This window comes from Arachis duranensis, chromosome 9 (assembly GCF_000817695.3).
Source record: "Arachis duranensis cultivar V14167 chromosome 9, aradu.V14167.gnm2.J7QH, whole genome shotgun sequence".
Taxonomy (NCBI): domain Eukaryota; kingdom Viridiplantae; phylum Streptophyta; class Magnoliopsida; order Fabales; family Fabaceae; genus Arachis; species Arachis duranensis.
Genome location: NC_029780.3, coordinates 13019616 through 13035405, shown reverse-complemented (window position 1 = coordinate 13035405; position 15790 = coordinate 13019616). Strand labels below are relative to the sequence as shown.

The 15790-nt window shown below is 34.6% G+C and overlaps 2 protein-coding genes across 15 annotated transcripts; one reads left to right on the top strand and one right to left on the bottom strand.

Annotated features, from left to right (window-relative positions):
* The first annotated feature begins 9434 nt into the window (after positions 1-9434).
* On the top strand, positions 9435-10576 carry LOC107464745 (acidic endochitinase). Its single transcript, XM_016083698.3, has one exon. It carries the CDS (start codon positions 9443-9445, stop codon positions 10358-10360), a length of 918 nt encoding a protein of 305 aa, XP_015939184.1. The 5' UTR covers positions 9435-9442; the 3' UTR covers positions 10361-10576.
* A 2050-nt stretch (positions 10577-12626) lies between these two features.
* Positions 12627-15405, bottom strand: LOC107464788 (pyruvate dehydrogenase E1 component subunit alpha, mitochondrial-like). Of its 14 annotated transcripts, none has more exons than XR_008002557.1 (5): positions 14947-15405; positions 14095-14166; positions 13456-13905; positions 12928-13078; positions 12628-12836 (listed from the first exon to the last, which is right to left on the bottom strand). XR_008002557.1 is itself a non-coding variant. In XM_021130530.2 (5 exons), the coding sequence occupies exons 2-5, from the start codon at positions 14346-14348 to the stop codon at positions 12826-12828; spliced, it is 321 nt and encodes a 106-aa protein (XP_020986189.1). In that variant the 5' UTR covers positions 14349-14566; positions 14947-15405; the 3' UTR covers positions 12628-12825. The 14 variants fall into 14 exon arrangements, 1 of the variants encoding a protein (XP_020986189.1); XM_021130530.2 differs by lacking the exon at positions 13456-13905 and adding an exon at positions 14262-14566; XR_002367233.2 differs by having other exon boundaries at positions 12629-12836; positions 13456-13560; positions 13640-13694; positions 14095-15405.
* Positions 15406-15790: the final 385 nt, after the last annotated feature.

Here is a 15790-nt window from a genome sequence, read left to right as displayed (position 1 = left end):
TAGAAAGATTGAGAGATGTCTTTTGGGGTGGGGGATATCTAGAGTGTTCACAATTACTGTTGATAACGCTAGTTCTAATGATACTGCAATATCTTACCTAAGAACTATAATGGAGAATTGGAATTTACATCCTTTGAAAGGAGAGCATTTGCATGTTAGGTGTTGTGCACATATTCTTAATCTTGTTGTTAATGATGGATTGAAAGAAATGCATGAATCTTAGCAAGATAAGAAATGCTATTAGATATGTGCGTGCTTCCCCTAGTCGTATGAATAGGTTCAAAAATTTCATTAAGGAAGCTAGGATACAAGACAAGTGTACTGTCCAACTCGATGTTCCCACTAGATGGAACTCTACATACACCATGCTTGAAAGTGGTTTGAAGTTTCAAAAGGTGTTCAAGAAGCTAGGGGAGAGAGATACAGAATATGCTCTAATGCAAGGTGGTATTCCAAGGAATATTGATTGGGACAATGCAAAACACTTTATGGAATTCTTGAAAATTTTTCATGATGTTACAAAGAGTGTGTCTGGTAGTTTGCTTGTGACTTCTTCTCAATATCTTCATGAGTTTTGTAAGATTTTGCGTGTGTTCAAAGCTTCTTGTGGTAGTCGAGATCCATTACGTGGGAGTATGGCTGAGAGGATGAAGCTTAAGTATGACAAGTACTGGGGTAACATTAAAAATATCAACATGATGATTTTTGTTGCTGTGATTCTTGATCCTAGATACAAGTTGAAGTTTGTCAACTTTAGCTTTGAAAAGCTATATGATAAGGATGATGCTGATTTTTTGGGTGCAAAAGTGAAAGAAACCTTCTCCAAGATGTTTGAATGCTATATGAATGCAAATAATGGGGGAAGATCTTTTACTTCAACAACAATGGATGGTGCATCAGATGTGGGAGTACCTGATGGCGACATGGCTGGTGATTTTTTTAAGGAGGTGCATTTTCATGAGATCATCAACAAGAATGAGGTGGATTTGTATTTGATGGATGGTTTAGAGAAGCCTGGTGATCAAAATACTTTTGACATATTGAATTGGTGGAAGGTAAATTCTAGCAAGTATCCTATCTTATCCCAAATAGCTAGAGATGTCTTAGCAATGCCGGTCTCAACTGTTGCTTCAGAATCAGCTTTTAGCACTGGTGGAAGAGTGCTTAACAACTATAGGAGTTCTTTAACTCCAAAGACAGTTGAGGCATTGATATGCACACAAAATTGGCTTCGTGCTTCTCCAATGACAACTGATTTTGAGGAGCTTATTGAAGAGTTTGAGAAACTTGAATTAGGTATGCAAAAAAAAATTTGTAGTTCCTTTCATGGTTTATGTTTATAATCTATAATCTATATTATATTTATAATCTATATTGATTTTCTTGTTTTATTTTTGTAGAAATTGCACCAACCGGAGAAGATGAGGATGAGTCTGGTGTGGATTCAGATTAAGCATGGTGGTTGATTGGCTATTTGGTTTTTATTTGTTTTAAAGTGACTGTTGTGGTTTAAAATGTGTTTATTTTTGTTGTTTTGCTAGACATTTTTAATTTCCTTTATTTTATATTTAATTAAGTTGAATTTGTACTGGATTTGGATATGATATACTCTTGTTATTCTGGTTTATTGAAGGTTTTAAACTTTATTTTATGATATTTTAAATTCTATTTATTAGGTATAAAAAAACCGAAAAAACCGACCGAACCAAACCACTGTTGGTTCGGTTCGGTTCGGTTTGTTTTCGGTCCAAAACCGAACCAAACCGAACCGATTACACCCCTATTATGAGATTAATATGTAAGATACTTCTGCAAGTTGCGGCCATAAACTTTTCTGCACACTTGAATATATCACACAACCAAAACAAGAAACTAGACAAAATTAATAGAATGGATTTTAATTAGCGCAGAGTTTTACTATAAAACCCGGTTAATTAATGGTTAATTAACCCACAAATGAGAATTTATTTTAGAAAACAAAAAATGTGATTTTTATGGCTAAATATGATAGAGGAGGTTGAGACAAAAATTTCAGTACTAATTTTATAGAAATCGGACCAAGATTGGACCGAACGGGCCAAATCGAACCAGCCGGATCCATAGTGGGCCCTTGACCCAACATAACTAAACCCTAAAACACTCATTTCAGCACTCTCTCTCCTCACATAACACTCTTACACGCTGAAAATGGAGGCCATGGGGGAAGATCACTCTCTCAAACTCTTTCTCTCATTTAGTCTTCAAACCACCATAACTTTTGATTTAGAGCTCCGATTGCCGCACCGTTTGCGGCCACGTGTTCACTGCGAAGAGCTCTACAAAACCCATATAATCAATCTTAAGGTAAGCTACAGTTTTCTCTTCAAATTTTCACCTTTGATTTCGAGTTTCATGAGCAAAAATGTTGAGATTTTGGGCTCTTTGATGTTATAGGACCCAACTCTCTTGAAGGAGAAGATTAATCTTGTCTCCTTGAACCTTGGGAAAGGTAAGATATATCAAACCCTAGTGAGAATGTTGAATTTGTGGTTTTGGGTATTGAGCTCTTGTGTTTTGGTATGATATTGTGGCTTAGGCATTTTATATATGTGTATTGGAGCTTGATTGGTGATTTTGGAAAGCTTGGAAGAGGGTTTTGTTTGCAAAAATCTATTTGGAGGTGTTGAGACCTTGAGAGTTTGAGGAAAAGTGGTTTGGAAGTGCTCCGGTTGAGCTTGGAGAAATCGGCTAAGGTATGATCTCGGTTTCTCGTATCTAAATGTAATGTGGTAGGAAATACTTAGGCTAGAGGCCCTAAGATAGGCATTGAATTGTTGACGTTATTGAATGATTGAGATATATGATGTGGTCATATATGTGATTATGATTATTGTTGCCTTGATGGTATGATGTATGGAAAATATGCATATTGTGATATATGCTTGATGAATGATTGAGGTTGAATTATGGTGGAACCATGTTGATGGTGAGTATGACATTGTTTATGAACAAAGATGGTTGATTGGAAATGTTATTATTGGAAATTGAGATTAGGGAGGAGGTATGACATGTTATTATGTTTGTATTTTAGCCATTTGTTTGAGAAGTGTTAAAATGGTTGGATGGTGGTTTCTGGAATTATGGTAAAGTGTTAAAGTGTGAGTTGAGGAGGCTTGATGTTGTTTTTGGAATATTTTGATTGATTTAAAAAATGAATGAAATTGGCATGTTTTGGTTGATTTTGAAAAGAGTTGAAAATGGCTTGTTTTGAAAATGGCACCTTGTGGTTTTGTATAAAAATATGGTTTTTGGGCATACTTTGATGGGACATAACTTGAACTCCGGATCCCCATTTTGTGCCAAATTTGTTTAGAAATAAAATTGGATCCGGGATGTTCATGCCGTTCGAAGAACGGGCGAAAATGTTTTGAAATGAAGAAGTTATGTCCGTCAGAAGATTGGGGGTTGAATCTGGGAATTCTACAGCTTTTAACTTAGAAAATTTTTTAGCAGAATGACCTCACGCATAGGCGTGCTTAACGCGTAGGCATGCTTGACGCGTACGTATCGTTTTTCAAGAAGGCACCATCCACGCGTGTGCGTGGTGTGCGCGTACGCGTCGATGTGCTGCGCCCAATGCCCAACCATTTTTTCCGAGAGTTGTGCCGGAGTTGTGCCAGCTTTGTGCGTGGGGCACAAACGTACCCACGTATACGCGTGGCTGACGCGTACGGGTCGTTTGGCTGTTTTTCAATCCACGCGTCTGCGTGGGCGGCGCTTACGCGTCAATGAACTTTGTGGCCATCCATGCGTGCGCGTGAAGAACGCGTACGCGTGGCCCTGTTTTCATCACAAAGTTGATTTTTGAGTTTTAAAAGCCAAATTTCATACTTTTAAGCCCCCGATCTCACCACTTATGTCTTAAATCATTATGATATGTGATAAACCCCAATTTTGTGGTTTATCTTGTGCTTATTTTGGGAGATTTTATCACATTTTCTCACATCTATTCAATGAAATAGCATGGTTTTGTAATTCTCCCTAGATTTGTGCTTAAGTGTGAAAACATGCTTTTTAGGCCTTAAAATAGCTAAATTTAACTCACTTTAATTTCATTTGATGCCTTGATATGTTTGTTGAGTAATTTCAAGTTCATAAGGCAAGTATTGGATGAAAGAAGTGAGGAGAAAAGCATGCAAAGTGGGAGAACTCATGAAGAAATGAAGAAACCGTAAAGCTGTCAAGTCTGACCTCTTCGCACTCAAACGACCATAACTTGAGCTACAAAGGTCCAAATTAGACGGTTCTAGTTGCGTTGGAAAGCTAACATCTGGGGCTTTAAAATGATATAAAATTTGCCGTAGTTTCCTGACGTATAGGGGCTCGTGCGCGCCATGTACGTGTGTGCGCCGATGGAGCTGCGTGGGTCCACTTTTTGCACTTCGTTGGGGCGATTTCTAGCTCATTTTGGGCCCAATCCAACTCATTTTTGATGCTATTGAACCCAAGGATTGAAGGGGAATGAACCAAGTAGTCATAGTTTAGTTTTCATCATGTTTTAGGGTAGAATTCTAGAGAGAGAGGCTCTCTCCTCTCTCTAGATTTAGGATAGAAATTAGGGTAAAGTTAGGTTGATCACTCTCAAATTTCTCTTTCAATTCTTGTTTTGATTTCAATTCTCTTTATATTTTAGTGTTCTATTGTCTTAATCTTCTTAGTTTCTCTTGTTAGTTTCTTATTTTTCTCTCTTTTATATTGATGAACTATTGTTGAATCTTAATTTTCTTTAATGCAATTTTATGTTTCTATGTTCTTTTTATGTTCATCTTAATTGCTATTGTTGATTTCTTGCTTGTGGTAGTTATGGGTTTCACTAATTCTTGCATTTTGTGATGTTTACTTTTATTACATATTAGGTGTTTGATAGAATTTTTTCTTTAGTTTTTGAGTAGTTCTCTTTACTCTTGGCCTAGTTGGAGTAATTAGTGACGCTTGAATTATCTAATTCTTTGATTGATTGACAATTGGAAGTTACTAATTGATTTGGATACCACTAACACTAGTCTTTCCCTTGGGATTTGGCTAGAACTTGTGGAATCAAGTTGATTCATCCACTTGACTTTCCTCCATGGTTAGAGATTAACTAAGTGGTAGCAATGTACAATTTATGATCACAATCTATGATCTCAATTATCGCCATGAATGTCTCTCCTTATTACTTGCTTTCTTTAGTTATTTGCTTGATTTACTTTCCTTGTCATTTAATTTCTTGCCCTTTGAAAATCAAACCCCCTTGGATCCTCATAGTCAATAATTGAGCATTTCATTGCAATTTCTTGTGAGACGACCCGGAGTCTAAATACTTCGGTTAATTCTTATTTTGGGTTTGTTACTTGTGACAACTAAATTTAATTTGATGTGAGATTTGTTTGTTGGTTTGGAGCTATGCTTACAACGAAATTCTTCTTTCTATAAGAGAAAATCATCCAACGCAATTCTCGCTATCAATATGCCTAGCAATGATAAAAGGAGCTAGGGTATGTCGTAACTTGTGAGTGAAGCAAGGAAAAAATGGATGATCAATGAGGATCAAAAGATGATTATATGAGATGCGGAGGATGGCGGTGGAAGTGCTTGTTATGCCATGGGCTGAAGGGCCGTAATTGTTAATGAATTGGCTGGTTATGGATTTAACCGTGAGCCGGATGGCTGGATTATTGCCGTGTTACGGTGGAGCCATGATTATGACTGAGTATAAATGCATATATGCTGTTGAATAAAATGTGAATGTTGCACTTCCACTATCTGAGACACGAGTTTTCCTGGGAGAAAGTAGTGGCTAGCCACTACGTGCTCCAGGTGGAGACCCGAGACTCTGTTAATCCTATGTCGTAAGGGTGGCCGGGCACTGTAAAAGCCCCGGATGAGCTCGCCCCCTGAATATACACCAGTGAGGATGTTGGATATGGATCATGATTATGATCACGATTATGTTGAGTATAACTCGAGTTGGGGATGCACGACAGAGGGACAGTCCAATGGTTAGCTACTAGGACTTGTCGGGTTGGCTATATAACCGACAGATGATATCATCAGCCACTAGGGACAGGCATACATCATATGCATACTATGTGAATTGTTTGAGATTGCCTATTTGACTTCATATTACTTGCTATTTGTCTAAATGTATTATCTGTTCCTACTTGTATATCTCTTGTCTGAAATAATTGTGTTTGCCATATTTTTTACTCCTGCTGGATGTTGAGAGGTCTGAAGGAATTGGAAAGGAAAGTATTAGTTAGACTGAAGAATCTTTAGTCAGTTGCCATTTATGGTTTAGCTTGTTTATAAGCTTTGAATTTATCTGAAGGGAGTTTTAAGATTGCCTTCGGCTTTCTTCTAATATTATATGTTAAATATGTGGGAACTGTTACGATACTGGGAACCTCTAGTTCTCACCCATGTGGATTTTGTGGTTTTCAGATGCAGGACGCGAGACTCCTCATTGAGGCATGCTGGAGACTTTCGGATTAGCGAAGATCCTTTGTTCTTGGGGCTCCATTTTGGTTTATATGTTTGCTTAGATACTTTTATCTCTACTGAATAATACAAACTGTGATGACTCCTCTTATAGAAGATTTTGGAGAATAGGTTTTATGTCTTTATGTCCCTTTGGGTTTCCGTGGGGCTTCCTACCTTATTTACATGTATATATTTCTATGCTCGGACCGGTTATCTTCACAACTGGATTATGAGTTTTGATATTCATGTTTTTGACACTCCTTTGTATATATATAATCTCACGTTAATTTGTTCTCTATTCGTGACGTTATCGATCGGAGTGTTGCGTTTTTCGAGTTGCAATTTTATTTTACCCCTTTTTTTCAAAGGCTCCTAGTTATATCATTGTTCACACTACTATATGTACTAAATTTTTTATTTTTAGATGTCGTAATACCTTGCCATCTCTAAATTATGACTTAAGTATAAGACTCTGCATGGTAGAGTGTTACATTTACACTCGGCTACCTTTGGATGAGGATGGTGCTTTAGGCTCAGAAGCAGCCTAAGTTACTGTCGACTCTGTTGTTTGATACTTGAAGAAAAATATGCAACTCATAGAAGCTCAAATGCTTGATTAAGGTTTAAAGCTTGCCTTCTAAGCAAGGGCTCCAAACGAAATGACGGAATTACACAACTTCTAGTTTTCTTATAATCATCCATATAAGAGAAGAGGTCCTCTAACCTTTAATTTTCTTCCATCTTCGTCTGAAAGAAAGACAGATGTATGGTTGGCAAAATGACCATATCTACCACTGTCAAAGAACAATATGCAAAATGGGTACAACAATATAATATTATGAGAATTGCTAAATGATAATGGCTTCTCAAACTGAAATACCGTCGGATTTATCTATGGACTAATAAAAATAATTCATTCGTAAATCGGTTACAGTTGAATTTTATATCTGTTAGTAACTGACTATTGACAGATTTATTTTTTTTACGGTGATTTGCGACAAAATTAACGCCGGATTCTAATATTAAAGTTACAAAAATCTAATGTCAGTTACCGTCAGAAATTATTCAACGGTGAATTTGGCTCCACACGTGTTTTTGGGTCAGGTTACCGTCGAAAAAATTTGACGGTAGTCTTATTTTATTAAATTGGATGATCGTTACTGTCGGATAATTCTAATGGTAAATTTGACAGTGACTTTAATTTTTTTTAATTTTTTTCTTGAACTTATAATAGACTTCGATATTCAATAATTTTCTGTCATAATTTTTTGATTGTGTTTTTATGTTTTCTGGTGACTTAACTTGTATGAAACTATTTAAAATTATGTTGTTCGCTGTATGTTGAGGATGGAATTATCACATTGATCAATTATATATTAATTTATTATTAATTTTATTTTATATTTAATTAAGTCAGTTAAACCACTATTAAATTACTGAACCATTAAATCAGTAACTCTATCGATTCATATATATATGTAGACTGTTTTACATCGATAATGTAAGAGAATTAAATTCATATTACAAACACTACAACAATATTGATTATTTTTTAGGGTTATAATGTGTAAAAGAAAATTAAAATTTGTCAAAAAAACAAATTTTGACACTATTTTAACTATGAAAATATGTTAATAAAAGTTTTGTCAAAAATAGTATTTTTAACATATAAGTGATTGTGAAAAAAATTTAAATCTTATTTTGATAAACATTGGCTGTCAAAAATAATTTGTTAGAAAATTTTGAGAACATATTTTCTGTGATACTTATTAATTGTCAAAAATACTATTTATTTTGACACTTATTGACTATAAAATATTCTCAACAAAAAATTTTAACAAAGAATGAGATGTGATCTTGAAACTAAAGAATAAATTGAGATTTTGAAGATAAAGAATGAGTAGTATAATCCTAAACTGAGAGTAGTGTGATGTCAAAATTAATAGAGCCCAAAGAAGAAAAAAATAGTGGAGTAAATTGAAAATAAATGAGTGTTAAAATTGAAAAGTAATTTTCTATGGTCAAATTATTCGTCAAAAAAATATAGAAAATTTAACATTTGTAATATTTGTCAAAAATATATATTAATTTTGACATTTAATTATAATATTAAAAAATAAAGTATTAAAATAACTCTATTTTCTTGTAGTGAAATTAGAAAAAAAAATAGAGAATGAAGTATAAAAACCACACTTTAATTAAGCTCATCCGTTTTCCGTTAATAGATTTTCACACGTGGCATGTTAAGAGCCAAGCTAGTGCCGTTGCATTATAATCAATGTGTGGTTAGTCAGGTTAGACTTGTTCTTGGAATCTTTATGGTATTGGAGAATTTTAGTCATTCATGATTATTTTTATCATCCGCGGACAAGTTTTTGTGAGTATTTCATTAAAAAAAGTAAAATAATCTTAATAAAAAATTAGCTCATATTTTATCAAATTATTCCTTATTATCTTTAATTTTATATATTCTAATAATTTTTGTCTTTTTTGTTCATAACTTCGCATCCTATATTTTCAATAAAAATGAAATGGAAAAAATCTAATATATATGTATTATGTTGAGCTGAATAAAGTTTTTAAGGTAACAAATAATTAACATTGTTGAATTTTTAAACCGACAGAACATTGAGTAGAGGAAAATAATCATATCTCGTGTTGTGCTCTTTTAACTTCCAAACTTGACTACAGATCAGATAATGCTATTTTAACACTAGTCAGTCAAGAGGGTTTTAAAAAAAAAGTTAGTGTTGAATGGTTCTTTTTACTTTTCTTACTTCAATGACTTCAAGTAATTTACCAAGGGCAGACACGTATCTATGACTCTATCTCTAATTAATTTTGTAATTTTTTTTTTTTTTCCAAACCCTAACTAACTCCTATAAAAGGATACACCCTCTTCAACACACCAAACAAAACAAAACAAGAAAGAACCTAAAACATGGCATCCTTAAAACAAGTTCCATCATCATCAGACATATCATTATTATTACTACCTTTGTTGCTGATTTCTGTGTTTATTACACCATCCCATGCTGCTGGAATTGCAGTGTATTGGGGCCAACACACCAATGAAGGTTCCCTTTCAGATACATGCAACACCGGTAACTACAAATTTGTGAACATAGCTTTCTTATCCAAATTTGGCAACTCCCAAAACCCACAGCTCAATCTTGCTGGCCACTGCAATCCCGCAAACAACGGTTGCGCGAAACTAAGCAACGAAATCAAGACTTGCCAAAGAAAAGGAATCAAGGTGTTCCTCTCTCTTGGAGGTGGCACTTCGGGTTACTCTCTCAATTCAGCAGATGAAGGCAGAAATCTTGCAACCTATCTTTGGAATCATTTTCTTGGAGGATCACCATCCTCAAATTCAAGACCTTTAGGTAATGCTGTGTTGGATGGAATCGATTTCGACATTGAAACCGGCGGGGTTGAGTACTATGACGTGCTCGCCAAGGCACTCAATTCTCATAGCCAGCACAATAAGGTGTTTCTTTCTGCCGCACCGCAGTGTCCCTTCCCTGATAAACATTTGGATGCTGCCATCAAAACTGGTCTGTTCGATTATGTCTGGGTTCAGTTCTACAACAATGGTGAGTGCCAGTATTCTAATGGAAACACTAATAGTCTTGTTAATGCATGGAACAAGTGGAGTTCAAGTCAAGCTAAGCAAGTGTTCTTAGGAGTGCCGGGTTCTCAGGCCGCCGCTAGTAGCGGTTATATTCCTCCTAATGTGCTCACTTCTAAGGTTCTTCCTGCTATCAAGAAATCTAAGAAGTACGGTGGAGTGATGGTTTGGGACAGATCTTTTGATGTTCAAAACCATTACAGTGATGCCATTAAGGGGAGTGTGTAATTAATTAGTTATATAATACATTATTATCATCTGTATAACTAGGAATAATATTAATAATTAAGTAGCACGTTCAGTGTATGTAGGTGTTACTCGTTACTACACATGTTTTGTGCTACCTGAACAGTTTCGTGTGTTTGTATCAGTGTATTTATGTAATAACGATATAAATATTCGAGAATAAATAAGACGCTTGAGGAATTCCGTTAGTTCGTTATATTTTGTGTTGGCTCCGTTAGTTCGTTATATTGTGCATGCCTCCCTTTGGTCAGGTTTTGTTTGGTTGGAAGGAAAGAAATAGAAAGGAAAGAAGAGAAAGGAAAGAAATTGAGTGAAATTTTATTTTTCTTAGATATATTTGGATGAAAGAAAAATGAAAGGGAAGGAAATAGTATATAATGTTATGAAAAGACAATTTTATCTTTAGATATTTTAAAATATATTAAAAAATAAAGGGTAATATTAAAATATTGATACAAAATATATTTTCTTTCCATTTTCCGTCCATTATTGGAGGGAAAAAATCTTCAATGGGTCCCACCCATTTTTTTACACTATTCATTTTTCTCTTTAACTTTTTCATTCAACCAAACACGGTCTCACCACGGAATTTCAAAGTTGTCATAAGAAGATATCTAATAAAAAATCTGTTTTAAGCTCAGTGATTATCATTGCCTTATGAATCTTTTAAAAACCAATAGGTGATCGTCCAAAATCTTTTCGAAGAAATAATATTTAATTAAAATTTATATAAATACATAGAAGAAAACAATTTTGGTTTCGGTCATTTTATTAAGGTAGAAAAATTAGGATTTGATTTGGGGATTAAGGTTTTGTGTATGAAATTGGAGATTTTGGGGTTTAATTTATATTTGGTCAATTTTAATCAAATTAGGATATAGAGTGTTAATTTAAAATCTAATTTAATCTTAAAAATTATTTTAAAATATCATTTGTTGTATTAAAATACTAATTGGTTTGAAATTAAATTCTTTAATTGAATTTATAAAATAATAAGATTAATTTTCTTTATTCCTAAAACTTGAAGTATTAAATCATAGAAATATTAATTATTTAAATTAGATCACATAAAAATTCTTGTCATTCCATAACTACTAATTTTATAAGTTAAATATAGAAAATAATTCAATAATTATAAAATTAGGTAAAATTCTAATTAATTATCAAAATCTAATTTAATTAGCTTTAATAAAAATAATTTTTGAAAATAAAATTTCTAATGAATAAATAAATTAAAATTAACTCATAATAAAATTTATTTGAAAATTCTGGATCTTATATCCTATCCACCTTATAAAAATTTTCGTCCTCGAAAATTGATACAAAATGAAAAAGATTTCATATCTCTTCACCCTTGAATGCATTTAAAGAAATGGCAAAAAGTTCTCTGTATAGATATACATATGGTTTCAAATACCAGAATTTTCATATGACATAAAAGTATATATTAAAGGGTATAAATGTGATGCAAACAGAAGTTACAACATAGGCTTGATGTACAAGATGATATATTTTCAAACATGGGTTAAAACGACGTACTTAACGTCCACATACTCATCTCATACCAATTTCAAACACTACAACAAATAAGGGTTTTCGCAACAGTCAAAAACCGTTACCATAGATCAGAAAATCGTTCCTAAAACTTTAGGCAATGCTTTGGCAACGATTTTTCACCTGTGGTATATGCGGCCGTTGCCAATGCTCAAAGACAACAGTTTTTTATCTAAGGCAACGGCAACTAAAAAACCGTTGCCATAGTTACTAGCATAGACAACGGTTTTGACAACATTTTTAAAAAACGGTTTAGAACCGTTATTGAATAGGCAACGGTTTAAAACTGTTGTCTTTTATGATGTAACGGTTTAAAACCATAACTGAATAGGCAACGGTTTTAAGCTGTTGTAGTTTTGTTATTCACAAAGACAACGGTTTAAAAACGTTTCCTTTGGTGTTTCTTTTTGCAACAGTTTTAATTGCATGCCATTTTGTAGTTGTCTTTGACAACGGTTTTAATACTATTGTCTTTTGTGACTTTTCACAACGGTTTTTTGTAATTATATAATTCTTTATTTATAATAGTTTTCTCATGTTGCATTGAAATTAGTTCCAACTATTTTAATTTAGTGTCGATAAATAAGTTTAACTATTTGAATCAAATCACTAAAAAGACTAATTGAACATTTACCATTAAATTTGATTTACGGACAAATTTTTGTGTCACTGAAGTTTGATTAAAGAAAAATATACATAATAAAGAAAAGTAATACTCATTGCTTTGCATCATTTTACAACTTAAAATGCACGAAACTAAATTCAAATCCAAATTAGAATCAATTAATTCATTGTTTGCACACTCAAAAAACTTAGAGTTTAAAATCTATACACGTTGACACTAGCTAAGCCATTACCGACTAAGGACCTGCTGCAGCAAGTAGCATTCTCAATCAACATGTAACTGCGAAAGTAATTAAAAGAACATTGATTAGCATCAAACAAAATGCAAACTACAAGAAGCAAAGAAGAGAAACATGCAACACAAAGCATACCACAACTTTGATCTTCAGCAACATCGTTTGCTCTCTCTTTATCTATTGAGGAACTCCTAAGGACTTGGCTCTTAGAAGAGTCGCAGAATTTGTTTCCAAGTCTGCTGCCACCGAGAATGTTCTCAGCCATTTCATCAAACAAATTTTGTCCCTAAATATTTACCATGATTTAAATACTCATTTTGTGAAACACTAAGACATCCATTGAAATAATCAACCAATTAGAAATTAAACCAACTAGCAATTAAGAAACAAAATAAACCAACTAGCAATTAAGAAACAACCATTAACATTAACATTATGCTCAATAAAACAACTGAGCTTAATTTCAAACTAAATTGAATTAAAACAAAACTTCTTGCTTAACTTTTTACAATGAGAGAACATGTTCAACTAAATGACTCTTTTAATTTCAAACTAAATTGAATTAAAACAAAAGTTCTATGCTTAACTTTTTACACAGAGAACATATTCAGCTAAATGAATCTTTTATTTATAATAGAAAATAAGCTTAATCCAAACACATACCATAACCGAACCTCAACAGACCAAGTGGGGGACATCGGAGAGGAGAGCACGGAACAGCAACGGATTACAGAGCAGTAACCGATGACGACACAGAACTATTTTCTCCTAACATTGCTTAGAATAAAATCTCATTAAAGAGAAAAAAATCAATCAATAAAGTAACTAATGACAAAACAAGGTCTACCTGTTTTGTTCTCAATTGCAAATGACAGGATTTAACATACCTAACCTAACCAACCCTGTTTTCATGAATTGAAAGCGATGTTAGAGACTTGGGAGTACATAATGGTTTTAATATCACATCAAGATGATTAGGTACATAGGAATTCTACAGCTACTGTAGTTCATACCAAAGACATAGGCAAACTAAAGCGAACCATCGCACAGACCAAGTCGCAAATCACAAAAAAATATAACGTAGCCCATAATTCTTTAAGTCAAGTCTGATACCTTACATCATAATAAAGAAAAGTTTAATCCATGAACTATCTTCAAAGAAATAAAAAATAAAAAAGGCATGGTAAATTTGGCAAAGATGTCATCAATATAGAAGTCATAGTATTATACATAACCAAGCCTTAAAATTATCATACTTCACATCGGAAGAACAAAGTAAGAAGTCTAGTTTCTTTGGATTACCTTCAGCTCCTTCTCAGAAGCAATGTCATGAGCCAATAATAGCTTCCACACTCTCTTAATTGGATCACGCTCCTATAATCATATTAACCAAGAGAAAAATTTGAGAAAGAACTCCATGATATTAAAATAACAGCACATTATATGCTTTGCTCAGTAGTGTGACAAACTTGTCTCTCATTGGAAATTTCGTCACATGTACGGTATGTGCTACCAGGATCAGACATAGAGTGCCCGTGGTATCTATAGGTGTCCATTTCAAGAATCTTTACAAAATAATCAAGAATACAAGAAAGCAATCAGAGTGAAGCAAATACCAAACTTTGATAATTTAATCAAAACTACACAAATGCTAGAAAGTATTAAAGTTAATGCAATCCTATATGCAGCACTTGGGTTGAGAAAGCCCAATCTTACCTTATATACACAAGTAAGCTTTAATTCAGAGATCTATACGTACATCCGTGTCTGATGGCTACAAAATTTTCATGGTTAATTCGATACCACTTATAAGTTCTTTCAGAGATCTAGTTAGCAAATCAAAATCATAACAGTATTATAACAAATTAATATTAAAATCAAAGCAAAATCAAAGCAGCATTGCCAGAGAACCAGTTACATACTAAATCAATATTAAAATCAAAATAAAATCACAACAGCATTTCCAAATTACCAGTTACCAAATCAACATCAGAACAACATTATACCAAATCAACATTAAAATCAATATTAGGCGACAGTAAAGTAACTCACAGCAACAGCTTCAGTTAACATAAACACTTTAACAATAACCCTCATAGCAACAACGGGATAATTAGGCGAGCAAAGAGAAATCAGAAACAGGGTAAAGCTCACCAGTACAGTGGCGAGTTGCAGCTGAAACAGAGTGGTGATCCAAATACCAATGGCGGCGCACAGCTCAACAGGGACGGCGAACCCAACCCTGCCAGCGACGGCTTGGTAGCAACAGAGGCAACCTCCTCCTCCCTTATCGTGTTTCTCTCTCCGCGCGAACCCTTTCTTTCTCTTCGAGCTCTTTAGTGGCAGCAGTGATGGGAGGTGTGACGGCGACGACGAGCTGACGGTCAGGACCTTCAGCGGCGGTGATGGAGTCCTCAACGATGGTGGCTACTCCTCTCTTGCACACACTCTTCTCCGTCTCCACACTCTCCGGTTCGCGCGACAATGGCGGCGGCACCATGGAACGGCAGCGGCAAGCGGGCAGGGTGCAGTGACGGCGCGCTCTTCTCCCTTTCCTTCCCTTCTTCTTCCCTGATTCCCCCTTCTTCTCTCTTTTCCCTTTCTTTCTTTTCCCATTTTCCTTCTATTTCCTTTTCTGTATGTGTGTCTAGGGATTTAAGATAACAAAGTTAGGAATTTTGCAATGTTCTGAAAACCGGTTCGAACCGGCTGGTCGAACCGGTCGAACCGTGAACCGGAAACTAAAACGATTCGGACAATTAGAAAAACCGCAAAATTAGGAAACCAGCGTTGAACCGACGAACCGGCCGGTTACCAGTCGGTCGAATCGAACCGGGACCAGGCCGATTTTTTAGCCGTGCAGCAAAACGCTGCCGTTTTGCGTTTTGTGAAATGTGAACCCTAATTCTTCTTTGCCATTCGCACTTGCGTGTTGCATCCCAGACTCCCAGCTCCACACGGCCACACCCACAGACCCACACCCACGCACTTCAGCTCC

Excerpts from the sequence above, each read along its gene's own strand:
- LOC107464745 (XM_016083698.3), top strand. The coding sequence starts at position 9,443 with ATGGCATCCTTAAAACAAGTTCCATCATCATCAGACATATCATTATTA.
- LOC107464788 (XM_021130530.2), bottom strand. The coding sequence starts at position 14,348 with ATGGACACCTATAGATACCACGGGCACTCTATGTCTGATCCTGGTAGC. Across the intron at positions 14,167-14,261 it reads AAATTTCCAATGAGAGACAA|GAGCGTGATCCAATTAAGAG; the intron begins GTTTGTCACACT and ends ATATGATTATAG. Across the intron at positions 13,079-14,094 it reads CTTCTGAGAAGGAGCTGAAG|GGACAAAATTTGTTTGATGA; the intron begins GTAATCCAAAGA and ends GTAAATATTTAG.